The following is a 27,950-nucleotide window of genomic DNA, read 5'->3' on the forward strand; positions in this document are numbered from 1 at the left end:
CTTTTCCGACCGCGTCTCCACGGTGCCAGGTGGGATTCCCGGAACGCGGCCCCAGGAACCGCCGCTCCTGCCGGCTGCACCCCCGGGCCCCATCTCCCTCTTCATCCTGGTGGAAATCCCGGACGGAAACGCTGGAAGGTGGAATTATCAAGCCGCTACGCTTTACTTTAAGCACACACCGGACAGCAAGCGCAAACTTCCCTTCCATGGGTAGCACACCAGTCCCCCTCTGAACTGGTGGCGGGGCTGCCCCGCAGGAGCGGCACCTCAGCTCGGGTGAGCTGCCCCTGGGCTCTGGCGATGCCTGCGCGGCGCCCGTCCTCCCGGAGCTGGCTTCTTCCTTCCTCCTTCTCGCCTCCTCCTCCTCCTCCTGCCGCCGGCTCCGGGCCCGCCGCTTGCCAGCACCCGCTGAGGGGCAGCGGGCGGAGCCGGCGGCGTCGCGGCGCTCAGCGCGCAGGAGCCGAGAGTTGCGGTTGCGCAGTACTGCGCGCCACGGCGGAGCGGGGAGGGGGCGGCCGCCGCTGTCCCCGCCCGCCTCCGCCTCCAGCTCCGCCCGGGCGCTGGGAGCGGCAGCCGCGGCGGGCAACTTCCCCTCGGGTCCGTCCGGCCGCGGGCACTATGCGACCCGGCTGAGCGCGGCCCGACGCGGGCGGGCGGGGCGAGGGCGGGCGGCGCCAGCAGCAGTAACAGCAGCAGCAGCCCCGCCGCCGTAGCCAGAGCAGCCCGGCAGCCGCCCGCTTCAGCCCCCTGCGCTCCCCCGGCCGGCGCAGGAGCCGCCGCGGCCGTCCCATGTCCCGCAAGGCCAGCGACAATGTGGAGTACACGCTGCGGAGCCTGAGCAACCTGATGGGCGAGAAGCGGCGGCGGCAGGCGGACGGGTCCGCCGGCTCGGGCGCGGCGGCGGCGGCGGGCGAGCGGAGCCTCATCGCCGCCGAGTCGTGCTCCAGCCTCAACAGCGCGGCGTCGGGCGGAGACCTGGAGCGGGCGGCGCGGCGGCAGTTCCAGCAGGACGAGACCCCCGGCTTCGTCTACGTGGTGTCCGTCTTCTCCGCCCTGGGGGGCTTCCTCTTCGGCTACGACACCGGTGTGGTGTCGGGAGCCCTGCTCCTCCTCAAGAGGGAGCTCAACCTGGACGCGCTCTGGCAGGAGCTGCTCGTCTCCAGCACGGTGGGCGCCGCCGCCCTGTCCGCCCTGGCCGGCGGCGTCCTCAACGGGCTGTGCGGCCGGCGGCCCTGCATCCTGCTGGCCAGCGGCCTCTTCACGGCGGGGGCCGGCGTGCTGGCCGCCGCCCGCGACAAGGAGACCCTGCTGGGGGGACGTGTGGTGGTGGGGCTGGGCATCGGTGAGTGCACCCGCCGCGCACCCTGGGCTGCGCCTGCTGCAGCCCGGTCCTGGGGCACAGACCCCGGCGAGTTTAACTGAACCTAAAACCCGCCGGTCCCTGCGCGCCCACAGCCCGTTTATGTAAAGCAGCCCCCACGCAGAAGGCGAGCGACCGCCCGTGAGGTGGGAGCGCTCGGTGCTGGCGAGGGAGGCTCGGGGCTGGGGTCAGGAGAGGGACTGCGGCGGCGTGTGGAAAGGGAGAGAGTGTGAGTGGTGTGTGAGTGCTTGTCCTCTTCGGCTCTACTTACAGGTGGTGTAGCCCGGGCCCGTTAGGGGAGAGTTGTCTAGTTTCCGTGCGAGGAGAACGGTCTCGCATCCCTTCTGCAAATTCATCTATAGGGTGATCTGTCAGTGTCAACAGCTCACACAGAGCTTTGCATTGGGGGGTTCTGGGAAGTCAGCGGCGAGGAGGACATCATCCCTGTCTTTTTGAACTGTAAAATCCTCTCTTTTGGTTGCCCGCACAGCTTTGCTTTCCGTTGGGTGCTAGAGGAATGCTTCTGGGACAAAACGAGGTAGTAATCTCTCTGGTCAAATGAGATTATACCTGCTTTGGATTGCATTAATAGCATCCCACAGAACTGAACACGAATCGCTGCACGTAAGCTGCCTTTCTACATGCGTTGCATAACTTGCAGCAGTACGTTCTGGTAAAACTTTATAGTTGTCCCAAAGAACTTGTAGTGATGAGGAGTGTTTTCTCCAGCCTTTGAGACTGATTTCTGTGCCGGCTAAATCTTAAATATACCGGGAATTTTGGTTGGTCTTCAGCTGCCATCCTGTCAGGCAGTAATTTGAATTACACTCAGCATCCGAGATGGGCTGTGTGAGGTTATTCAGAGTCCCTGTATAAAAAAAAGAGATAAGTAAATCTTTCTTATTGTAATTTTGTGGCCCTTCCTATCTAAAAGCATGACGACAAATTGGGGATTAGGCTTGTTCTAGAGAGAGTTAGACCTGTACATAGCAAAGTTCTGCTTCTTAGCATTGAATAATCTTTCGAATTCTCTGGCTTGCTGTAGGCACACTTGCTGTGATGCACTTTGTGGTCTTATTAAGGAAAAAAGTTAGTGACTCATAACAAGGGCTGTCAGAAATAAAATCGACTCCATCCTTGGAAGGGCTCGTGCTGGTTTTCCTGTGCAGTAAAGGACATCTTCAGGTTGCAGTTTTTCTACCCTGAGTTGGGGGTGTGTTTTTTTAGTCTTTAAATGCTGCCTCTCTGCATTTATTTGATTTTTATCAATACTTGAGACTGCAGAATGTTGGTAACGTTGTTGCAATGTTCAGGGGACAAAAAGCTGAATTTGACTACGAGGTGGTAGAGCGAGTATTTTGATGACCATACATAGCACATGTATTTAGTGGTAGATACTAAAAATATCAAATTTGTCATATTCTTGTGTTTGTAGAGCTGCTCATGTTCTTTGGTGACCTTAACTGGTTACACTGACAACTTCAGAGGAAAGAGAGAGGAAAGGAGTGGATGGTTTGCTTGACTCTTGTGTACCTGTGTCTTGTAAAGAGATACATAGGTATCTTGGAATTGTCTTATAAATGTGCAGATAAGTGGCATTAGTAGTGTTGGAGGGATATGAGACTCGGGGCATAATATAAGGAATATATAAACCACAGAAATGGAAATTGGGAGCTAGGGGTCATTTTTCTGTACAGCCGTAGTTCTCTTCTGTGGTCTGGCTCTCTCGTTGGCCTCTTTCCACATTGGGGATAGAGGTGATGGTTCTGCTGGGGTTCCAGAGGGTGAAGTAAGGACTGAGAAATGCTCTGAGGATTTTGGAGCACAAAGACACTGATATAAAAAATATGATATTTTCTCCTTTTTATCAAAGGTAGAAACCTTTGCTCTTTATGGGGTGGAGAAAAAGCATTACCAGAAACAAAGCATTACTTTCAGTTGCTGTCACTGAAGCATCACAAGAGACTCCAAGAAGCGCAGAGTCCAATCCGAACAAGGTTTATTTTACAAAAGAAAAAATGTTGTGGTTCAAACCTGTTCACACACAGCAAACTGCAACAATCTCCACATTGAATCCCCACCAGAGGGAGCCTGCATAATTTAATGAAAGCATTAGAAATTGGTGGAACTTTTAACCAGTTTCTTCCTTTGTTGTCTTGGAGCCCTCTGACTATCATTTTACAACCCGCAGTGGGCAAGAACCTCCTAGTGTTGGTGTAAGGAGGTCGCTCAGAAATGTGACACTTCAGTGACAGTGTCAACTGCTGAAATGGTGTGATGGTGTAGTGTTATGGAATGCTGTCCTGCCTGCAAACCACTAAAAATTGCTTAGCTGTGTCTAATTTTATACATTTTTGAAGTCTCTTTCCTGTAGCTCTTTGCCAATTGCACATCAAGAGATCTACTCCAGAAATATGTGTTTGCTTGCATTTAATAAAAGCAATTACTGTGTTATGGGCAGTTTTGTGGTGCTGTAAAAGCAGGTGCAGTGATGGTTACCTATGGGACTTCGATCCGCCCTCACCGGTACATGGTGGATGTGTGCTAACAGTGTCCATGTGAGAAACCAGCCATCTTTCTCATGACTGTGATTTATAAAAGGCTACAGTTAAACTTTCAAGGATGAAAAACATGGGATATTTGCTGAAATGAGGAACATCTCTCACTTGTCTGTCTTGTCTATTTCTTGCCATAGAGCTGTTTTGCGATAGAAAACCTCTCCTCTTCTCCCCAGCAATTACAGAAGGAGATATTTCTGGAAAATTAATACCTTCTCTCAAGAACAAGCCAAAGTCCTCTTTTATTGCAAACGTAGAATAGATTTTTTTATGGTTGGAAACAGTTATGTTCCCCTCCGTAGTGTAAATACAAAATATAGGGAATGCAAAAAAAAAGGGAAACTACATTCAGCATGAGCTTAGGATACGCTCAGATCTTTTCAGGTCTGAATTTCTAAATACACAGTTCATGACAACATCAGGCAAAATGGCTTAAGAAAAGGTTATGGCCATCATTCCCTCCTCCGCACCCGCCCCTTCCCAAGCAGCTCTGGTGTCCCTGACTCTTTAGGAATTTGACTGAGCCTTGTGTCAGGAATGCAACATTTGGACAGATATCCATCACAGCAAATGTGGGCAAAATTCAGACATGTAGGAAATCGGACCACATGTGCTCAGTAGCGCGTTACAGTGAGCTTAGCTAGGAAAACTGTCATTGGAACAAAGCATATTTGGACCTTTTGCATCTGATAATGCTGAAGGCCTTAGCCTGTTGCTGAAAGGTGGCCAACCACACTTGCAAACTGCTGTAGTTTGCATGCTTGGTAGGAAGGCCAGGTTCTTCACTTGGCTCATTTTTGGTCTGTCCTAGCAAAGTCTGAGGACAAGCCAGAACTGACACACCAATGGTTAGAGCTAGGCATGGCTGTAGACGAGAGCTAATTCTACTGAAAACCTGCTGTTGTGAGAAGGGAGGTGGAGACTAAGTAGAGCAAGCACTGGAACTAAACGTAAAGAAAGGGTAATAATAAATAGCTATGTTGGCAAAGTCACTTCTTTCTTAGACTGTGATCAGTCCAGTGTCCTAATTTTACAGCCAGTTGTCTGAACACATCAGCCAGATGTGTTTCAATGTCTTGCCAGTCTGCAATGGAAGCAGTTTATCCTTCTGCCATCTGAGGATGCTGAAGGTTTTAAGCCTGCAGCTGATGTACGTGAGTGTTGACATGGTGTTTCAGGTTGTGTGCTGTTCAGATCACTTTTTCGAGAGCACTGGTGTACCAGCTGTGGAAGGAAAGCTGTCTGAGCTACACAGTGTTCAGGAAGCGACAGAATTAAGCTTACTTGTGCGGAGCTGATCTCTATCTTAATGTACAATCATTAGCTGGATGATTAGATTCCCCTGCCTTGTTCAGCATGCAGAATAGGTGGTGCTCAATTAATGATCAGCTCTTCAGTGTTTTGCTTTCTTACTCAATGTGTGGCTTAGGCATTGCACACACTACCCAAGCTCTGGTGAAACCATTTAGTTCTTAGGACGACTGTGTGTGCATGCACTCATTTACTAGATCTGCAATGAGATGGACCTAACCTGGCTGGTTAGGTGTCTTATCTTTAGGTGTCTTGTCTTCTCTCTGACCTCCGTTTTTGCTAGTGCATGATGTATCTTCACAGTGTGAGCTTTGTACTCAAAATGTCTGTAGTATTTTTATTTTGAAGGCTGTATTTGAATGTGACATATGTAGTGTTCCTGGTAGCATCTTTATACTGTGTATGTAGGTCATTTTCTGAGCAGAGGAGACAAGACTCTACACAGAATTAGGCAGGAGTAAAAAGTGCTGGCATACTGTTCAGGGCTCCCCTGGTGGGACTGGCTTCTACTGATAGTAATGTCCAGCAACAAATAACAAAAATAACCAAATTTGACATGAGGTCTTGCGTCACATAGTACCAGCTCTGTATTATCTTTAGAGTGGTTAAGAAGAGGTCTACCATATCAGCTGGACTACCATGTATGCTGTGAAAATAGTGGAGGATAACTGGTATGACCTGTTGCCTATTAAAGATGAGGCTATGTATGCTGTTTGGGGTTTTTTATTATTATTTTAATGTACTGCTGAGCTTTTTCAGGTGCTGTGTATTTTTTATCTTGGAAGAAATTACAGATTAGTCTCCCCCATGTCCCACCCCTCCCTTGGGAAGCTCTAAAGCTTCAGTCTGTTTTTATATGTGAGTGTCCACCAGAGTTTTTTAAAAGAGTTTATAGCTCAGTACATTTTGGAGAGGGAATTCACCTTCAGCCCCCAAATATGCTGTGCTACTTCTGGCAGATGCTTGTAATTTTCAATCTAGAGATTCATAACAAGTTATTAAATATGTTGTAGAGATCTTGTTCTACACAGCTCTAGATGAGTGTGTTGTCATTCCACTTCTTCAGCCAAACTATCTTTCTGTAGATCTTATGATCATAGAATGGTTTGGGTTGGAAGGGACCTTAAAGCTCATCTAGTTCCAACCCCCCTGCCATGGGCAGGGACACCTTCCACTAGGGCAGGTTGCTCCAAGCCCCGTCCAACTTGCTCTTGAACACTGCCAGGGATGGGGCAGCCACAGCTTCTCTGGGCAACCCGTGCCAGTGTCTCACCACCATCACAGTGAAGAATTTCTTCCTAATATCTAATCTAAATCTGCCATTCATTTAAAGACCCTTGTCCTGTCACTTCATGCCCTTGTAAAAAGCCCCTCTCCAGATTTCTTGTCAGGCCCTTTAGGCATTGGAAGCTGCTCTAAAGTCTCCCCTGAGCCTTTTCTTCTCCAGGCTGAACAAGCCCAACTCTCTCAGTCTGTCTTCATAGCAGAGGTGCTCCAGCCCTCTGATCATGTTCGTGGCCCTCCTCTGCACTCGCTTCAACAGCTCCATGTCCTTCTTATTTTGGACGGGTGAGATCTCACCAGAGCAGAATAGAGGGGCAGAATCCCCTCCCTCTACCTGCTTGCCATGTTCCTTTTAATGCAGTCCAGCATACAGTTGGCTTTCTGGGCTGCAAGCACACACTGCCGGCTCATGTTGAGCTTCTCATCAACCAGCACCCCCAAGTCTCTCTCCTCAGAGCTATCCTAAATCTGTTTTCTGCCCAGCCTGTATTTGTGCTTGTAATTGCCCTGACCCATGTGTAGGACCTTGCACTTGGCCTTGTTGAACTTCATGAGGTTTGCACGGCCCCACCCCTCAAGCATGTCTGGATGGCATCCCTGCCCTCTAGCATGTCAGCCACACCACACAGCTTGGTGGTGTTGACAAACTTGCTGAGGGTGCACTCGGTCTCTCTCAGTGTTGCCAACAAAGATGTTGAGCAGTGCAGGTCCCAGTACTGGCCATGAGGAACGCTACTTGTCACTGGGCATCGAGCTGTTGACCACAACTCTTTGAGTGTGACAAGGATGTTGTGTGAGACAGCGTTAAATGCTTTGCACAAGTCCAGGCAGATGATGCCAGTTGCTCTTCACTTACCCACCAATGCTCTAACCCCATTGTAGAAAGCCACCAAATTTGTCAGGCATGATTTTTCCTTAATGAAGCCATGTTGGCTGTCACCAATCACCTCCTTATGTTCCATGTGCTGTAGCATAGTTTCCAGGAGGATCTGCTCTATGATATTGCCAGGCAGTGAGGTGAGATTAACTGGCCTGTAGTTCCGGAGGCCTCCCTTTTTTCCCTTGTTTAAAAGGAGTGTTATGTTTCCCCTTTTCCAGCCAGTGGGAAGTTTCCAGGGCCGCCACGACTTCTCAAACATAGTGGCTTAGCCAACTTGATGCAAATTCTTCTAAAATGTAGTATGCTCATGATAAATGAAGATATGAATGTTTAAAAAACACCTGTTCCTGTCCTTTCCATTTCTGATCCTCCTCTGATTTGCTGGAAGTTTGAGACATGGTTTGATTAATGATTTATTTGAAGCAAGTGCCTGTTCTGAAGGTGAATTTTTCATAGGTCGTTTCTCATTTTGTTTATATACCCTGTCACTGAAGTTATGTTTTTTAGCTGAGGGTGTATGTCCCTTCTTCCTTCACAAGTCCCTTACAGATGTGCTGCCTGCATGGATGAATCATCATGCCGTGACCTTGGAGCCCACCCCCACGTCTGGCTGGCTGTGGATAGGCCATGGCATGTTTTCAGCCGTGGTATTAACAAATGTGTTCCCACCTCCTCCTTTGTTTGATCTCTTATTTGGCTGAATAGCAAAGGTGTCTGCCTCTTCTGCAATTGGGGACAGTGTTCCTTCTCAGGTTCCTTACCTTCGAGCAGCGAATTGTTGTTTGAAGTCCCACATGTTCCCCAGGGATTACTCCTGAGTTGACTCTCCTGGGAGTTCATCCATCTCTTCCTGTGGCCATTGTGTTAGTGGGCACTGAAGCAGTCATGTGAATTAAAATAATAAAAAGTGTATGTTCATTGATATATGCAACTTTTTACCTTGGGCTTGTCTTTTATCCCTATGGGATCTTCTCCCCATCCCCTGGAGATGGGTCTTCCAGTTGCGTATATTCAGGAGCTCTCACCCCAGCTTCTCTACTTGAACTTTTCTTCCCTGCTCCCTGGTTTTTCCAGTGTAATTCAGCAAGGGAGCAGCTCTCTGGAGGTTTGCCCTCTGTGGCTAATCTGAAAGGCTTCTTGGCTCTCATTATAGCCGATGTTTTCCAGAAGCACCTGGCACTGACCTTTGGGCACGTACTTTGCTAGTGAGCATTTTACATCAACAAGCACATTCTACTTGTGCTCCTGAGCGATGAGGCAATTTTGAGGCAAAAAACCCCTTCCAGGCAGTGTGGAAAACCCTGGTGATAGCTGATGCTTTTAGCACATGGGCTGACAGGCACTCGGCAAGTTGAACGGTGTTAAGGGAGAAGTGGGGTTTCCCAGGGAAGCAATTGCTTCAGGCTTCACATCTAGAACTTTCTGGTCTCTTTTCAACACCCTGTATTTGGGAATGTCTGAGTTTTCACAGGGCTCATGCCAACTGGTAGCATTGAGGAACTTTCTAATCAACAGCCAGCCAAGCACATACAGCTGCGTGCTCAGTTATCTCTGAGGCAGTAATGAAGTGCTTGTCCATCTCCAGATGATAGGCGCAAAACCAGAAGATGCCAGAACTGGTGGAGGACCTGCTGTGTAAACAAAAACATGTATCCAAAATTAGATTCACCTGGCAATCGCTCATATTTTCATTGTCTAGACACATATAAATAGCTTTGGAAATCTATGCTGTAAGTGGGAGCCCTAAGGCAAGAGTTCTGCAGCCTTTTCCCAGATGTGGGAATTTCTGCAGGCTAACCTTTTCTGTCTTGGACAGAAGTAAGGATAACATCCCTTCTGTTTCCCTTTTCTTTTGGTCAGGAGCCTCATGTGCATGGTTTTCTCCACTGTTGCTTCTCTTGCCAGCTTTTCAGGGAAGCAGATCCGATAATTGTGGTTTTAATGTGCCTATGGACATAATCACGTTAGGAAAAGAAGATTATTTTCCAGCAGCTGAAAGGATGTATTAAAAATGCTTTGTGTTTAGCCGCAGCTCTTCTACTTTCCTGTCATAGTCTGGAAACCCAGGGGAATGTGTTCCAAGTTGGAAAAGAGCCTGCCTGGTATTACATATGTTGTATTGCCCATGCTGTGGGGCGTGTGGTCACAGAAGTTGGGAATGCGTTCTGGTGAGTGCTGCTTTGAGAGAAACATCTACTGTAGTGATCACTGGCACATGCTTATGGAAGAAGGTCTTTAATTTCTCATTGCTCATAAGAAATTCTCTCCTGTTCCTTCTCTCAAACACTTGTTCTGTGCCAGAAAGGCATAGAAACCCTACAAAGCCTTGAACCATCTACCTTGCTTAGTAACTTCTGGTAGTTTTCCAGCTATGATTTTATAGTTTTAGCACTCCTACTCTTGGTTCACCAGATAAGAACTTTGAACTTAGGCCCACTTGAAAGCACCAACAATTCAAAGCTTAAATCCATCTTGAACTGATTGTACCCCTTATGGATACATAATGTATGTAGGTGGATATAGGATTTTGGGATTGTTTTTGTTTGGTTGGTGTTTTTTTCTTTTTTGTGTGTGTTCGTTTTGGGTTTCTCCAACCTGTTGTTCCTGTCTGACTGTCATCTTTTCTTCTTGCTGACAGTAATGAAAACATGAAAGTGACCTTAAATGTCATTAAATGACTTCATGTTTTTATGGTTGGTACATTATTATCAGAGAAGTGCCATCATTTCATAAGCAATCAAGCATATTTATTGTAATCAAATAGAAAAGAGAAAGCTAGGTGCTGGTGGTATTTGAAAATGATGGTAGTAATCTTCATTCTTGCCCTGCTCTGAAGTGCGTTCTGCAGTTCAGCCAGGTCCTGCTGTGACATCTGTCACACTTCCAAGGGTGAGAGAGGAGAAGAGCTACAGGTACTCCTCCTTTTCCCTAGTGCAGAACCAGAGCAGAACTGCTGTGCTGAGAGGAGTGGGAAGGGAGAAGGAGCGCTAGCGTGCCCCGATTCCCATGCCCTGCGGTTCAGTTCAGCCTCCAAAGCAAGACCAGGCCAGCTGGTGGAAACAGGAAGCTCCTATTCCCATCCCTCTGTTTTTCCTCCCTTCAATTACCATTGATTCTTGGCCAATGCATGTAACAGTACTACAATACTTGGTAGTTACCTGTGATTCTGTGAGGTTTTAAACCAATATCATGAAAGATTTAAACAGTATGGCCCATTACTTTTTTACAGCTCTAATCCTGAAGGAACTGGCAGTATTTAACCTGGAAAAAATATAGTTGTTGATTTACTGTCTCTTCAGCTGCACATTCAGAAATGGGTAGGCAGTCAGGATTCAGTAATTTCTTTAGGGAAGAGTTAGATGATCCTGAAGAAACGAATTTACAAGCATGTTGCAGTTTTCTTTTGTGCTGCTGAACTGGCAGTTGAATCACGGGCTTCACATTCTGCCATTCAACAGCAAAAACCAGCAGGGAATTGTGGAAGAAAAAAAAAAAAAATCTATTGTCTTAAAGGTGAAAGAGAAAGCTGGAAGCAAAAGCTGTATATTGAAGCTAACAAACATACTTAATAAATTACTTATTCCTGAGCTTTCTATGGGAAAAGTGGTTGATAACCAAACATATTGCTGAAAGCTGTGGCAATGAGGCTGGAGCAACTTCAGAAATCTAGAAAGATAACTGAAGTGCAGAGCCTACATGAGGTGTTGGAGCAGGGAATGTTTGAACATTGTGCCCTCATTGTAAGTTTTGTTTAATCTGTGAGGTTAAGGAGGTTAAAATCAAAGGGACTCACCACTAAGTACTTGCTCTTTCGATTTGGTTAGTTAATTTTTTTAGGGTTGTTGGTTGTAGCTACAATGGATCCTGCGGCATCTGAGAAAGGCAGCGTGGTAATAGATGAGCTAGAGCATGGTAAGCATGGAGGAAGTACTGGTAAAGTCCAGAGCTGTGTGTACTTTAAGCATGCACTTCAGCAAATGTTTGTATATAAGTGACCTTTTTTGTTTGTTCACAGGTCCTTGATTGTTGGGCTGTTGAGGTCAGTACTAGCTATGTCAGCACAGGAGTGGGGAATCTGCCTGAGGGGGAAAAAGTAAGTTTGGTTTTATTCATGGAGTTCAGCTAAGCCTCCTGCCTCGTAGGCTCCCTGTTCCTGCATTAATCACAGACACTGCTGACCTCACCAGTCCAACTCACATTGGAACAACTTGTGCAAATGGAAAACCAGAGCTACCTGGACAACTTCAGGATCCTGAAGTAAGGGTGGAAAACACTAAGTGTTGCACATAGGCATTCAAGATGTTTTCGTCCCGGAAGTGAATCACTGTGGTAATATTTTGATCTGAATACCAGGGTCTGGGTTTGTGCTGTACGTAGTTCTTGGGTAGGAGGAGAAACAAGGTACTGAATGTAGATCCTTTTTCTTGTAATGATTGACTGACATGTTCCTGGAAAAAAATCATTGGTGCATATAGCAGAAATCTGGGCACACATTGAGTAGAGCATTACACAAATAATATCAACTTCTCTGTTAGTGAGTGGGTATGTACTTTACTAAATTCTTTGAAAATTTGGACGAGAAGGTACTGTTTATCTTAAAATCTAACCTTGGGGCAGGACACAATAATTGCCTACTCCTGTATGCTCTACTTCTGTACATCTTACTGTTGTGCAGGTTGAGGGCTTCCTTCCTCTCCTGACCCTTGTCTGCAGTTTTACTAGCTAGGGTAAACAAAATATTATCATGTTCAACAGTGTGTGTGCTTCTGAAAAAGCTGTAGTTTCAAGGCATAATTTTTAGGTCAAGATCTGTTGTTTTGCCTTTTTCTTTTGTGTCTGCTGATCGTGACTTTAAAGGAAGAAAAGATGCAGCCTGTGTTTTGGCTTTGAGTCTGCCTGTGCTCACCTATTTTTGAATCTTCCTTCCCTGCAGTCAGAAGCTGTTGTAACACTCTGCAGGACCTCTCGCTGATTCAAAATTAATTGCTTTGCCTGACACCCAAGTACTATCTGTACGATTAATCATTATCCTCTTAGATGTGGAGTGCTCCCTAGCACGGAAGGGAAGAGTGCTCTGAGCTTATGAACGCAGCAGTGCAGAGAAGGTTTTTCCACACATCTCGAGACCAGCGGGCCTGTCTCCTCTGTAATACTAATTGTATCTCTAGCAAGATCTCAGTCACCTGTTTAGAATAGTTATGTTTATTCTATTCAGAAGTTAATTCTCAGTAATTCACCCTGTAATGGTGAAACTTCCAAGGGACTGTGTGCCTGTTTTCTGGTTTTCCTCACCTAGAATCTTAACCCATTTCTGGCTGGCTTAATAGAACCTGCTCATGGTCATACATGCTGTGTATCTTTCATCCATGAGTACGGATTTGTGTGTGTGACAGTTTCAGACGGGTTGCTGAGGCATAAATCCCTACGGCTGCGTGCTGGTTGGATGAGGGCAAGCCTGGCCTGCCTGTTGGCCTGCTGTCTCAAGATTTTGTATTAATTCTGCTTTTCTTTGTAGAGCCTCTTTTCCAGGATACATGAAGTGAAACTGTGCATGCTGGCTGCGATGGGGACTTCTTACGGGCCACTTTGTTACAGTCAAACTATGCAGATTCTCAATTTGTCTAGCTGTAATGACTTCTTATTCCCAAGTTTCCCCTATGAGGGAGCTTCATTTGGACTGGGATATAGGGAAGACACACTCTTTGCACTGGTGCAAAGAAGGGGGATCTGGAAGTGTGAGCGCCAAAGTATACTACTCGAACCTCGGAAACTCATCTGCCACACTTGTCCTTCCTGGCCCATGTTGGTGAGAAGGAATGTCTGATACAGGCCTCCTAGACGGTCACATTGGGAAGTAGGAATCCAGACATCTGGAGAACTCTCTGTGTGTGCATGCATAGGAAGAATTGCGTATTAAAATAAAATTAGATTAATGGATTTTTTAATTAGGAGTTGTTTTATTTCTATGGTGAGAAAAAATGTGATTGAAGGTGGACGTGCAAGACGAGACTGTAAAACAATTGTGCAGATTTTCAGGATTAGTGCATTGGGAATAGATTCCAGAGTTGTGATCTGGAGGACAGGAGAAGATATGAAGAACTGCTTTGGGGTGTGGAGTCTTTCATTCTGCTGCTTTAGTTTTGTTTCAAGCAATTTGGAATATATATTTCTTGGCTCAATTCTTTCTTCTTTGTTAAGTTTTTATCAAGTGGGGATGTATGTTTCTTGGCTTAGATAATGTGGACTTGTATGATCTAATACTCACACAGGGTGACTTGTTTTCATCCGTGCTGTGACAGTGAGCAAGGGGCCTGAGCCGACACTTTCACCAGTTTTAAGCCAGTGTGATTCCACTGACGTTACAGCAACATTAATTTCTTTACGTTGTGATCTTGGTAAACTACTTATCAGTACAGTACTTTACAGGAGAGGTGAATCTGTTCAGCAGGTAGTTGTAGGTTCATCTAAAATGAAGTCTGTAAGGTAGATATGGATGTCATGCTGAGCTACAGCTGAAAAATACAACTCTAGGCAGATTTGTTAGAGAAGACTTTTAAGCTGATAGTTGAAGACGACACACATCACATTTTTTTTTTAAGTGCTTATTTAATCTTCTATGATATTTTGCTTACAGCAATGCTCTGTTTCTTCCTTAAAGCAAATGATTCAGCTAGTTGTAGTAAAACATAAAAATGCCTGTGTGCATACTTCTCAGTGCTGATATGTTCCGAATCCAGCTGAATCATCCGGAAGCAATGTATGGCTGTCTTTGTTTAGATTTCTATTTGTCATACATTATCAGCACTAAAATACATGTATCCCTAAAGCAGTAATAGGTTGAGAAGTGTTTGGTCTACTGTGTCTCCTTTTCACGGTTGCTCTGTGTATTCTTTGGTTTGAATTTCTGTTTGTCATGCATTATCAGTCACAAAAGTACGTATGTCCCTGAAGCAATAATAGACTGAGAACTGTCTGGTCTGATGCACTTCACTTTCACAAGTGCTCTGTGTGTTTGTACTCTGCGAATTCATCCTGTTACAAGGCTCTGTAGCCATTGGGTTTCTAAGTCAAGGTACATTTTTCCAATGCAAATACGAATTGGAGTTACCTGTCCTAAGAGCTGGAACCCATACAGTTTGTGTGCTGTAAGAGCAATAGGAGCAAGAACACTATTGCAAGAATAAGTATTATTTCACACTGGTACAAAGAGCTAGAGACACATAGCCTTGAACTCATTTTGCCATAAAATAAAATGATTTGTGTCATGCAGTTTTATGGTCTTATAACAACCTTAAATACATGCATATGGTTGTTTTATTTTGTCACGCAGAAGGCTTTCTAGCTTTAAATACTGCAATAAAAGTCTATAAACTAAAATACGAGAAGTTTCACCTCAACTTGAGGTTGAACTGAAATGAGGAAGAACTTTACGTTGAGTGTGGCAGAGCACTGAAACAGGCTGCCCAGGGGGGTTGTGGAGTCGCCTTCTCTGGAGACATTCAAAACCCGCCTGGATGTGTTCCTGTGTAACCTGCTCTAGGTGGCCCTGCCTTGGCAGGGGGGTTGGACTGAATGATCTCCAGAGGTCCCTTCCGACCCTAATGATTCTGTGAATGAGAAAATGTCTGTTGTACTGTTAGAAGTTCTGACTTGCACATTGTGAGACCCCAAATGTCTGATGCACCTGTCTTTTGCTAAGTAAACATAAGACCAATCTGTAATTCTTGGATTTGTCACTTCCTGGCCACTTGATTGTGCCTTCATTTTTCCTTCTGTAAGGTAGGGCTGATGTTTGCTTGCATTTTCAAAAGGCATTCTTGGACTTATTAAAAATGAAGAATAATCTGTAAGTCTGTCAGTCATAACCTGTTCAACACTACAGTTTCTGTGAGTGGAGTTCGTAATCTGATTTTCAGTTTCTTGAATAATTTCCTCTACAGTCAGATTTCTCCTCACTGTGTGCTTGGCCTTTAGACAGGCAGTGCTGTTGGTGGTACTAGTCAGAGAGACCTGCGCTCAGGGAAGCCTGATGTTCAAATCTTACTGAAATACTTGTAAATTATTTCTTCAGATGTATCTCAGTGTAGACTTCCAGAATGTAATCTGACATGTTATATCAGTAACTATGCTTATTCTTCAACTACTCTTATGAGCCTTTTCTGTTCCTTACAAGCAGCTGGCATAAGAGTCGCTACTAAATGGTTTTGGTAATTTATACCTAAGCTTGAGTTTTCTGATATGGTAAATTGAAACACTGCTTGAAGGGTCTGTATGTCTTAGTAATTAATCAGTTCTTTAAACTATGAGAGCAATGTAAACTCAGAGTGAGCAGGTGAATGTGGATGTGAACTTGACAGTATTTGAAAGGTGGATCATGTTGCACCTGAGGATAATGAGCAATAAACATTTGAAAGCACGCACTGCATTGGAAGCACAGTCTGTGGGAAGCTTTTCTACCTGTTGATTACTGTGGTAGGTCACAAGTGTTAAGGAAGGGGATTCTGCTATTAAGGGATTCGTTTTTGGTGGCAGGAAGAGTAGCATTCTGCTGGAATAGAGGCTTCTTCCCAACCTCATCTACATCTAAACCTGTCATCAACATGTGGATTGTGAAATTTTGTAAGGAAAGTACTGTGGGCTTACTATTTTCTTAGTGCATACAAGTTTAAATGGTGGGAGTGGGTAGTGAGTAATTCAGAGATCCAGTCACCTACAGGCTGTTTTGTGCTTCGTTGCTGGTTCTTAGTGCTTTATTAGAAGCTATCACAAATTGTTTCTTTCCTACTCACAGTGACTCTATTAGTGTTCAGTTTAATGATTCTTCTCCAGTGGGTGATTAATTCTGCCTCTGGATGCTGCCCTCGTGCAGTATTATCAGTGGTCCCTACCTTTTGTTTTGGGAAATAAGGAAGAGGATGTAGACCAGAGTTGGTTTTAAAATGTAAATAAAAGTAATTATTTTTTGAGTAAAAGTATTAAAATTAATTAAATTAATTGAGTAATTTAAAAATTACACAAAAGTAATTCACTTTTGAGTGAAAATTCAATTATATGTAGCTAGATTTTACTGTAATTGATGTTTCAATTAGATCTTGCTTTATGGAAACTAATTAAAAGATTAGGTGGAATGTGACCAGATTATAGGAAAAAACAAGGTGGGAGACACTAATTGGTTTGTAGGGTTTCTTTGGAAAGAGTGCTGTGAGGATTAGGAGCTCCCTCCCAGCTCTGGTGTGAAGATCTTCAGTTATCCTCAAATGTGAGAATTTCTTTATGAATTTTCCCTGTGAAAGTAGAGTAATGATGTAAGTGCAAACTTGCAAAGTTTGTACTTCAGAGAGATCCTGGTTTGAGTTGTTTTTCTTGGTGGTAGCTTGTGCATGAATCTTTTCACTTAAAACTCGAACCTGACGTGAGAATGTCTTGTCACTTTGAAAGAGAATATGGCTCCATTTTTAACTGTAAAGCTTTCAGTTTTAAGGATGGAATCTGCTTCTTAGTGGGAGCAAATATAAAGGAGTTAAATAAAATTAACAGGAGTTTCTCTGTAATAACTGTACCTTAAGAGTACAAAAAAGCTGGGGCACTTAGAGGCTTGGGGACAGAGAACTGAAACAGCATGGTATTTCATTACCCAGTTAGTCATCTTATGACTTACAGTGTGACTTACAACTTGTGCAGTGCAAGTCACAGGAAAAGCAGATTTTATCTTAACAAGGATACTTGCTGTGTCTGTGTTAAGTAGAATGGGACTGTCAGATACACCATTTTAAATGCCAGCTCCTAATTCTTAAAATTTCTTGTTTTCACTTTTCTCTTGCTGGATAGAGGTAACAGAGCAGGCTGCCAGGTGAGAGAATCATTGCAGTGCTCTGAGTTACAGAAGGGCATTTTAAATATCCATCTTTATTTCCTTTTAATCTTTAGGTTGTCTAGAGTTACCAGGGTCTTGTACCAATTAATGAGATTTACTGAGAACATCACAGTGTTTGCCCAGCTTTCACTGCAGACTGATCCAGAGCTCTTCCTGAACCTTCCTCTAACATGCCCAGAGAACAAAAACAGGACAGGAAAGAGCTGTTCTGCAAAGGGGCCTTGGGGGCTGTGCTTCTGTGATATGCGGTTCTCACATCCATTGCTCTGAGCACTGTTATTTATAAGGACATCTGCAAAGTAAATGTTGGAGTGAAGCAACCCTGTTAGCAGAACTGTATCTGTTGTTTGGAAGATGGCTGTCCATTACAGTGCAAGCTGTCAAAAGCTGAAAGCCATGAGAGCAGCATCCCCTGGGTTTTCCTGGCATCTTCCATCCTCTACCACTCTCTTACCCTGAGGCCTTGAGACTTGCAGCCTTGTTTTTAGGAAGCTCTTTGGCAGTCTGTTTCTCTGATAAAAATTAGCAGTAGTTTCTTCCCACCTGCAGCATCCACCCACTCCTCATTAGCTGAGATTTTCCTCAGCTTTTTGTCCCTTAGATGTTGGTAAAGGAGCGGTTATCAGTTCCTTTTTTCCCTTTAGCATTTGACAGCTACTGTCTTGTTTTTTTTCCACAAGTGCAGCAGCCTCATTCTTCGCTTGTAACGTCTCCTTTTTGTCAGTTTGAGCAACTGATGGAAGTAAATACACACTGAAATAGATTAAAGTACCCTTGTATCCCTTGACAGCTTGAGTATTACATCAGGAGTCCTGCAGTTGCGACTGCTGATTTAGATTATCACAAGTCATTTCAAGGAGTAAACTTGCATGGCCTGAAGAAGTTCTGCACTGGTTTGTCCCTCTACTAAGGATAGTCTAGTTCAAGATCCCTGTCCTGATAGTCAAAACCCTTTCTTAGACTGAAATGCTTTACTTGGAAGATCTTTACCTGGTAGTCTACTATAGGATGTTCTCATATGGCATTCCACATTCTCCAGTTGCATTCCATTGGCACCCAGCAGCTATTACTGAAATGGTAGTGGGGAAATTCCAGACCACGGGGAGAAGTCGCATGGAAGCTAGAGATTTAAGCTGGGCTGCTTCTCATAACACAAAGAAATGTGCAGCACTTGGACTGTAGACTCCAGATGTTGACTTAACCCATGTGCACTGGGAACACCTTTATTTGTTCTAGCATGCAAAACGTGCATGCCATGGAAGGAGGTATCTGGAGGAAGAAGTACTATGCTGATTTCCACCAACACCCCCAGCCTTCAGTACTGGGAATATAGGCACCATTTATTTTCCCATATGGCCAAAAAATTTTGTTTTATTATCTCAACATGGATCATTTGTGTTTGTAGACATAATCTTGTTTGTGTATGGAACCTCTAGCATAGAAGGAAACTGAGCAGTCACTGTGACTCGTATATTTTCATTATAATGATAGTTATACTTACATTACTGTCATGAATGCTACTTTCATTATAATAATATAATTGAAACTTATTTTTTAACATCAGGCCTTAGGCTGTAAAAAGCTTACAGGGCTCTTGATTATTTTTTAGAGCAATAGTTATAAAACCATATAACTGATACCTGTCTTCCTACAAATCATGCTACTTTTTACAGAAGAGGGTAACTAAATGTAGTAATTCATATAAAAATACAGTTTTCTGCTTTGATGGTTGCAATGTATTTACCCCTTGCAAGCATGAAATTACTGGGAATGTAAACTAGACAGTGTTTTTGCGAATGCCTTTCCTGAATAGTGAATGAACGCGTTCAATGTTACTCCATAGTTTTTATCTAAAATACTAAGTTTGGAATGAGATTAGTCATTCTAGATTAGTTTTTTAAATTAATGGCAAGTGGTAGGTTGGAAAATGGATTCTTCTTGTCTTCATTTTAGGCTGCATGTTTAGAGTCAGTTGCTGGACTTTCGGTTAACTCAATGGAACCTAAAGCAGTTTACAGAAGAGTTAACTGGTTTATCTGTTTTAATAATTGCTCTTGTAGACAGAGGCACTGTTAAAACTAAATTATTTCTTAGCTGAAGAGGGCTTTCAGGTCTAAGTTGAAGGCATGCTTTTAGCTGAGCTATAGTTTAGCTACTAAAGCTTATTTATGTTTGTTCAGATAACCACTTCTCTTAGAATTATTGTAAGTTGAAGCGTCTCTCTAGTAGAACTAGGAAAGAAAAAAAAATTGTTAATAAACAAAAGTGCAGAGTTGGAAAGGAGTATTCATCTTATGTGTAGCTTTCAGTCCCCTGCAACTAAAATTTCTCTGCACAGAACATCTTTGCTAATCCTTGGAGCATTCACCTGTTGTTCTGGGGGTTTTGTGCGTGTGTCATTGTTTTGTTTTTTCTTACCATGTAAAAGTTGCACAGTGTTCATAATGCTGGCTTTCTATCATATAGGAATGGTTATGCAGATGAGTCCTGGCTCATTGTAAACCCATCCTTCCCTTCTGGAAATTGCTATTTGGCTGAGTCAGCAGAAAGAGCTGGATGGCTGCTCCTCTGACACTCAGTGCTCATTGTGATCTTGTCCCTTAGCACAAGTCTGTGTCATCCACCAGATCAGGAGTCTTGAATGGGAAATAGGGTATGAGATATGGATGTGCATCCTGTTGTGCCGCTTTGCTGGAAGGGGAGGAGCCACTGCCTGGAGAAGCAACTCCTTATCTTTGGCTGTGACTGCCTCAGAACTTGGCCAAGATCATCTGCCTGTTTTTCCTAGGTGTAAGCAAGCAGCATGTATAGTGCATAGTCTGCATGTGCTAAAGAAAGTCAACAGCAAAGCACTGCTTACATCAATTACTATTTATTTAAACTAAAAGCTTCGCTTTTAAAGTAGATTAAGTAGTGTTTGTCTTACCTGTTTATAGAAGCTGTCATAAAGAAAGCTGCTCTGTTGTATTTATAATTTTCAAATGAAAGAAAAATAAAACGCTCATTTTCTGAAGTGAGAAGTTTTGTGACATGGTGATAATAAAGGTTGCATTGAGTAGTATAAATCATTGAATTGTATCGTAGGATCATAAAATGGTTTGGCTTGGAAGGGACCTTTAAAGATCACCCAGTTCCAACCCCCTGCCATGGGCAGGGACACCTTCCACTAGAGCAGGTTGCTCCAAGCCCAGGGATGGGGCAGCCACACCTTTCCTGGGCAACCAGTTCTTGTGCCTCACCGCACTCATAGTAAAGAATTTCTTCCTAATGTCCAATTTAAATCTCCCCTTTGCCAGTTTAAAGCCATTCCCCCTTGTCCTATCCCTCCATGCCCCTGTAAAAAGTCTCTCTTCAGCTCTCCAGTACCCTTTAGGTACTGGAAGGTGGCTCTAAGGTCTCCCCGGAGACCTCCTCTTCTCCAGGCTGAAAAAGCCGAACTCTCACATCCTGTCTCTGTAGGAGAGGTGCTCCAGCCTTTAGATAAAGATCTGTGCTGCTTCGCTCTCACAGCGAAAGACCTTCTGCAGCTTGTAAGTTCACAGAATCTTTGCAAATAGTGCTTGATCAAAATTAATTCAGAAAGCAAATAAATTAGGACATCTTACTGGTTGGTTTTGGTAGTTTTTGATCACTTTTAGGGCTGATTGTTAATCTTGTATTGTTATAATGGTTCAGAAATGCACTTTTTCACATGTCCTGATACCTTTCAAGTAGATTTGCTATGCATAGTCAATATTGAAATTCAGTAGCAAATTCAGTATTGAAAATTAGTGATACTCCCTCCCCTTCATATCTGTGCACACACACACATACTTTTTGAGAAAGAGTTTTTTCTATCTAAGCTTTCCAGAAAATGCTGTTCCAGAAATAATCCGTCTGCTCCTGTCTGGATCGCTTTAGAAAAAGGAGAAAATCCGTTTCAGTGTTGAAAGGTGCTAATCGATAGCTGTGTAGGTGATCCAACAAAAAGACTTTTTAACACTTTTGCTTATTGAAAATGTGGATGTAGGTTAGCAACCAATTACCTATATATTTTGAAGAAACTGTCACTGATGAGTTAGCTTGATAGATTACCAGTTCAATTCTTACATTTTTATGATGCTGTCTTCTAGCTGGATTTCTTTTAGGAATCATCCTAATTAATGTTTTGAAGTAAACTGAGCCAGGGTAAATCTTAAAGCTAGACCTATGGATAGATTGGAGCAGCGTGAAGGGAGTAACTTGTTTTAAACATGCCAGCTTTCCGGAATGGGATTTACAGCCGTGAACTACAAGCACAGGTTCCCAGTATGGCATGCTGTGAGAAGGAGGTCCCTCAGTAGGATACCCAGGATCTAGGGCAGCTGAGTGGGGAAATGTGTGACTGGGTGTTTCACAGCCTGCAGTAAAAGGAATATGTGCTGGCCGTAAAGAAAGACTGAATATGGGTAACTAATTCTGCTTGCTGGGAAGTGTAAAATGTGATCTGGCATCTGTAGTTGCTAGGCATGTTCTTGTGCTTTGGACAGTTGTGAAGATCTTTGCTTCAAATTTTCTGGATGTTTAGCTTGATTATCATGTCTCTGGTTAATTAAATCCCATTCTCTCCTGACTTTGCCACTCAGAATAAATTTCCTCTTAACATGTTTTTGGATTACTGTACCCTTGAGTAATCTTAAAATAACTTTGGATAGAAAAAGTGGTTGTTTCAAAAATCATCCTCACAAATGAGCTGTTCTATGTATAATACTAACGTTGAGGCTGAGGTTGAATAGGACCCCACTGTTAAAGTTGCTCTAACAGTTATAAATAGTTACTTTCATCTGACCTTAAAAACTTCCTCAGTTCTGTTTGCTTTCATGTAGGATTCTCTTTCAGTTCCTACTGTTTGACAGTTTTCCCAGAAAAGAAACGTTTTTCGCCCTTTAGCTCTCTTACTTATGCTTTTGGTGTCTGCGGATTGTGGCGTTTTGTATCCCGCTCTACATTGGGATGTGGTAGAAATGAATGCTTGCAGCTTTCTGGCTGTGGGTAGTAATTTTTATTTGCTGCACTTGTGATATTAAAGATTCCTGCAATTTTTTGGTATGTTTTCAAGTTTTTGCTAACTGAAGTTTTCTTTTAGTTAACGGAGTAAACTAAGTTATTTTAATAAACTTTCACACTCTGGCTTGTACATGGTAGATTCTTGTCTATCTTGCCTCCTGTCATGCTTGCTTACTTTTTCCTGTTTCATAACCATCCAGTTTCCAGATTAAAAAGATTCCTTGCCTTGCAGAATTTCAGTGTAGGAAAATAAGTACTGTGATAAATAAGCCCTTCTTGATTACTCAGTTTGTTGAATATTCATGTCTCTCTACTGCGATATGTGGTTTCCTTATGCTCTTCTTGCAAGATGCTGCCCTGGAGATGCCAGAGAAAGGTCTTAGCACTCTCATTACACAGGAATTGTACTTTGTGTAAGCATCTTCATTTTTTTTATGTGCTGGGTTTGCATCTGTATCTTTCAATCAAGAGCAAGTTTGAAACTTGAAATGCATTTCGCAAAGGCTCATGCTGTCTTTCTGAGAGTGTTGCATTTACAGTGTGATAGTAGTGATTGTTTCTAGTGGACACAATTTGAGGTTTTTTTAGTCAAAGAAAGGTTCTGTGTTCCTGATCTTCATTGATACACACGACAGTGAAAAACTTTCTTGGGGTCAACAGAGGGAATTATTCATCCAGGCTTATTAAGAAAAGATTGTTCTATAAATCTGAAACAGTATCATTTAGAGAGGAGCTTCATTTATTTTTCTTCAGATTTTTCTTGTCCTTGGATTCCTTCACAGTTGGATGCCACATAGTAACAGGGTTTTGGCACTAATTGTAATATTGTTCACTATAGTTTGAGGCTAGATAGGGACATAAAGATCTGCAATTACTTAGTGTATTAGATGTTCAGCAGTGTACAGGTTCTTTAACTAAGATGAACCAGCTATCTCTGATTTAATAAATTAGTGTTTAAAGAAAATACAAGACTTTAATGAAGTCTGCTGATGTTGGACCTCCATTCTCAAGGAGATGCACCCAAATCTGCCTGTTACTGTGATTTATGTTCTCACAAAGCAATGTGGTTTTAGTGCTAGTGGTTTGCCCCCTTGCCTTTCCGTATCTCAGCTCTGCTGTAGCACAGTACAGTTGTGCCACTGCTAAGAAATGGACTTCTACTAATCTGATGTAGGGGAGAGATTGAAATGGGAAAGTGTGCTGCCAATCATCCTTGAAATAACTTTTGGTAACCAGTTAAAAACTGCTGATATTCCTTTACTAAATACATGCAGTGGGTGGGAAGCCTAGATGATAGAGGGGACTTGAGCTTTCCCCCAGTGTTCGCACTCAAAACCAAGCTGTTTCGATGACAATTTTAGCTTTATTTGCTAGGGAAGTGGTTAGTGTACTAGAACAGTGTTCAAATGTACTGCTTTCTCAAGTATTTCCTATTAACGTGTTTAATAAGGCACTCTAATATCCCCTTAGGCTGACTGTCATTACTGAAAGCTGAACTGTTAACTGTAAGAGCAGAAAAGAACTCTACAAGACTATGAAAAGGCTTAATTTTTGTTTAGGTTGAGCCATGTAATTAAAATATGTTGTGGAGTTGCCTGTAGAACAGAGATGGCTGATTGTTGGCAGCTCCTGTGTTTGTGAATGCTAATGGTCTTTTAAAATAAATATCCTTTGCAGTTAAAGTGTACCCATTCTGTCAATGATAGACATTCTTCTCTCCACAAAGTACTTAAATGGATTCTTCTTTAGATTGACATTAAAGAATATACAATTATTGTGGAGCTTGTCACTTCTTTCAAAATGTTAACCAGTGTGTTGCCCTTACCCTCTTGAATATTACTGCTCAGATGTGAGCAGTGTTTGAAATTTATCGGTTGGCAAGAATGCCATTTTTGTCAGAAGTAAAGTAAAAACCTTAGAGTATAATTTGTGGGAACACAGCTGGAAGAAAATACTTGATGAAAGTCTCTTTCTCTGTATAATCTGATGTACTTCTGGGATCAATAGTGTTTCAAGGCACTAAATTTAGATTGCATGTCCAATATCCAAGATGTAAGAAATTTATCAGATTTCCCGCAAAGTTGCTGGAAGAAAGCATTAGCCTGGTGTTCAGCTGTAGCTTGGCAAGTTCCCTTCTGTTCCTCTTCGGAATTTACTATTTAATTAAAAAAAAAACCCAAAAAAACAAAACAAGAAACAAACAAAACCAAAAGCCAAACAACAGCCAAGCCTTGAATTCATATTCAAACTTTCTCATAGCATAACAACCTCTATTAAGTTGTTTATTAATATTTAATTCCTGATTCTCTATGCCATATACTTGCTGCTTCATCAGGTTGCCTCCACAAATCCTCCTCCGCCTGTGGAATCACTTGCTAAAGCTGCTTGGAATCCTTACAAGTAGAACAAACCCCTATGCACAGCTTCTTAATTAAGTGAACTTTAAAGTTGGTTGCATTAAAGTTTAACATTTAATGAAAATTTGCTCTTACAACTTCATTCTAAGATATGTGAAAAAACAAAACTATTACCTTGGTTAAGCATCTCAGTACAGCTTTATATGTTAGTGAGGAATGCCTCATTCCCAGGAGTATCCTCCTGAAAGAAAATGTTTTAGTAATTCTTGTTTCTGCCTGTTCATTTGGAACTCCTAAAAATACATCATTCTGTAATAAGCTGTGAATGTTCTTTGTAGTTAATAGAGATTAATTGCTCAGTGACTGTACTCTGAAATAGAATCAGGGATATCTTTGTGTTTTGGTTTTTTTGGTGATTATTTCACGTCCTGATTTTAGTTTCCAATTGGACAGTCTCGAGTCCCATGGCAGTTCAGGCCAGTCTCCATTATCAGACAGAGTCCTGCCTAGGGGCCGGTACAGGCTTTTGAACTCATCATGGACTGTTTAAGGGAGCTAAGTGGTACAGACCCCATAATGGGCAGGTGGATATCCTTAGCTGGTTGTATTCCCTGGTTTACCTGTTGTCAATGCAAAGGGTCAGTGTGAGCTGGACAGAACCAGGGACCCAAAGAGGCACCAGCTCCTAGGTGTGTCTCCTTAGTATGTCTAGTTACCATCAGTCCTCTCTATTCCTGAGCGCGAAAGGCTGATTGCAATGGGTAAGATTTTTTCAAGGTTGTGCTTATGAACCTCTTGGGTAGGAATATAAACAGCAACAACAAAAATTTGTCAGGAATCCTTCCCCGTGTTGTTGCTACTCCTGACACTGGTTATTGGTTGACACTAGTGAAATGACCAACACTTACATCCCTACTACCTTAGAGCTTTTTTTATTATGCTAAGAGTAAAAGTGCATCTCGTTCAATATCCTGTCTCCAGCTTTTGTTGCTCATGTGTTTCTATGATGCACCTTCCCTCATGTGTGCTAGACACATGACTGAAGCTGTAGTGGAAGTCCTGGTCTTTACAGGACATGTTTCTATCCATCTGATCTTGAAAAAGTCTTTAAAAATATTCCATCTGCCTAGTTCCATATTCCCAAATGCTTTTTATAAACAAGAACTAGGATTCCTTGTTTAGTCCTTTTGTTTTGCTACCTTAATCTCATTTCTTAAAATCTATTATTAATTCTCCTAATTATCATAGGATTTCTCCTTCATGACCTTTTTATCTCTCCTGTGAGTAGGTTTGTTGACTTCAGTCCTGAACTTCTTAAAGAATTCTTTATAATGCTTACATGTTCATACTGAAAGTACCTTTCTGGTAGGTAATGTGATTCTAAGATGCCTTTTCTCACCTGCTTTCTATTGATTGTCTTAAAATTGAGCTGTGCACTGTCTTGTCTGTGCTTTCCAATGGTAAGTCTGCAGGTGATAGTAGCAGTTCTAATAATTAGTCTTCTAAGTGATCTTGAAAGTGAAAAAATATTTAATGTGATTATTTCAGTCCATCCTGTCTTCTAATGCTTCCCGTATAATAATTAGGTGCATCTTGTTGTCTAAATTTAAGGAACCTTCTATTATATTTTTTCTGAACTATATTCTTTAATGAGGGCAGAAGGTTAATGCTTTGGTTACTCAAGTGGATAAAGGCTGGGCTTTCCTGCTTTCTTGTCTCAGATTTCATAACTTTGGTGCACAATACAGAGCTTAAACTTTCTCTGACAGATTTCCAGTTAATTTGTTTCATTTTCTTTTCCTCATGTCTTGTCACTTATCAGCTTTATTAGTTAGGTAGTAACATATTTGCCTGCAGCAAGAGTCTTTTATTTGGTGTGAGCAGTTTAACAGTGAAAGCATATTATAAAATGTCATCTAAGTGTAAACGAAAGCATTCTCATATGAAAGATTAATGAAAGATTCCATTGCAGCCATATTTATTTTGCTAGGAAAGCTGTTCTTTGTTTTCAAATTTCTTTAACATCTAGCTATTAAAATAACTAAATAATGAATACTGGTTATGTATTTTAGAGATTTTTATAGTCGATTAGCATTTAATGCCTTGCATCCAACTGTGCCTTTTCACAAGAACTTACTCTCTGATGTTCTACTGTGTCTTAAATTGAAACTAGAGGAGAAAAATCTGGAGAACATTGATGCATTATAAGGCAATTTAAAACAAATATGTAATTTAAATAACATTATAGAATCTAAACCATTATTTTCTTAAAGTGGTATGATTTTTTCCTTATTTTGATCTGTTTCAGAATAACTTACTCCTAGTGGTTTTTTTTTTGAAAGAACTTTGCTTTTGTGTGTGAATGCTTCCTGGATGGCAGCCAGACAAACTAGGGAGGCTTTCCTTATTGCCTCCTCCCATTTCCCAAAACCTCTTGCCACACGCTGTTTCAGACTTGGAGCAGCAAAGCATATGTTTTGATATCTAAATGATAACTGGAATACATAACATAATTTATCTTCTGAACTGAGGTTTTGTTTTGGTGTTTTAAACATATATATTTTGGGAATCCTAGTAGAGGAGGTAAGGTCTGAGTACAAAGCCGAAAAGGCTGGTTTTGATAGCAACATCATGAAAAGTCTCAGGTGAGAAAGCTGGCATGGAAGTTGCAGAATCACGGAATCATTTTGGATGGAGATGGTCAAGACCTATCTGCACTTGGTCCTGGTCTACCTGCTCTAGCTGACCTTGCTTGAACAGGGGTTGAACTAGATGACCTCCAAATGTCCCTGTCAATCTAAAGAATTCTGTGTGATTGTGAACTAATACTCCAACCCCTTCGGTTTTCCTAAGAAATCATGTGCTGTTCATTGCAGGTTTGGTAATAAATAATTTCACCTATTGTATTAATGCCAAATGAATAGCTGGTATCATTGACTAGCTTGTGACAGGACTGTTGAGGTGTGCAAGCTTCCCCTTCTTCTCCTAATTGCTGTAGTTAACTTTGTGGCAAGAACGCAGAAGCAGCTGTGAATCTCCTGTTGTCATGGTGCCTCTAGTTCAAGACAAATACATTTTAACTTTCACACTACCCTTATCTTGCAGCAGCGGGCTTTAGTTTCACCTGTAAATGCCAAGTGTTGTGTTAGCCAGGGCTAATGGTGGTTCTATCAATGTCTCAGGACTGATGGTGTGCACTGAACGTTAGCCATAGCTGTTGGTCTGATCAGTGGCATGGCTCTCCTTTTTGGATGCCAGACAAGCAGATTGGCTGGCATGTTTTAAACGAGATTTCTCTGCA

The 27,950-nt window shown here is 42.5% G+C and overlaps 1 protein-coding gene across 1 annotated transcript in view; it reads left to right on the forward strand.

Moving 5' to 3' along the window:
* Positions 1-539: 539 nt before the first annotated feature.
* SLC2A13 (solute carrier family 2 member 13) overlaps positions 540-27,950 on the forward strand; it is a 154,285-nt gene continuing 126,874 nt past the window's right edge. Inside the window, exon 1 of the mRNA XM_030479523.1 lies at positions 540-1,342. Within this exon, the coding sequence (XP_030335383.1) occupies positions 790-1,342 (553 nt within the window). The 5' untranslated portion in view covers positions 540-789. The remainder of the gene's footprint in view (positions 1,343-27,950) is intronic.

The sequence above is a fragment of the Strigops habroptila genome, chromosome 3, assembly GCF_004027225.2.
Source record: "Strigops habroptila isolate Jane chromosome 3, bStrHab1.2.pri, whole genome shotgun sequence".
Lineage (NCBI taxonomy): Eukaryota > Metazoa > Chordata > Aves > Psittaciformes > Psittacidae > Strigops > Strigops habroptila.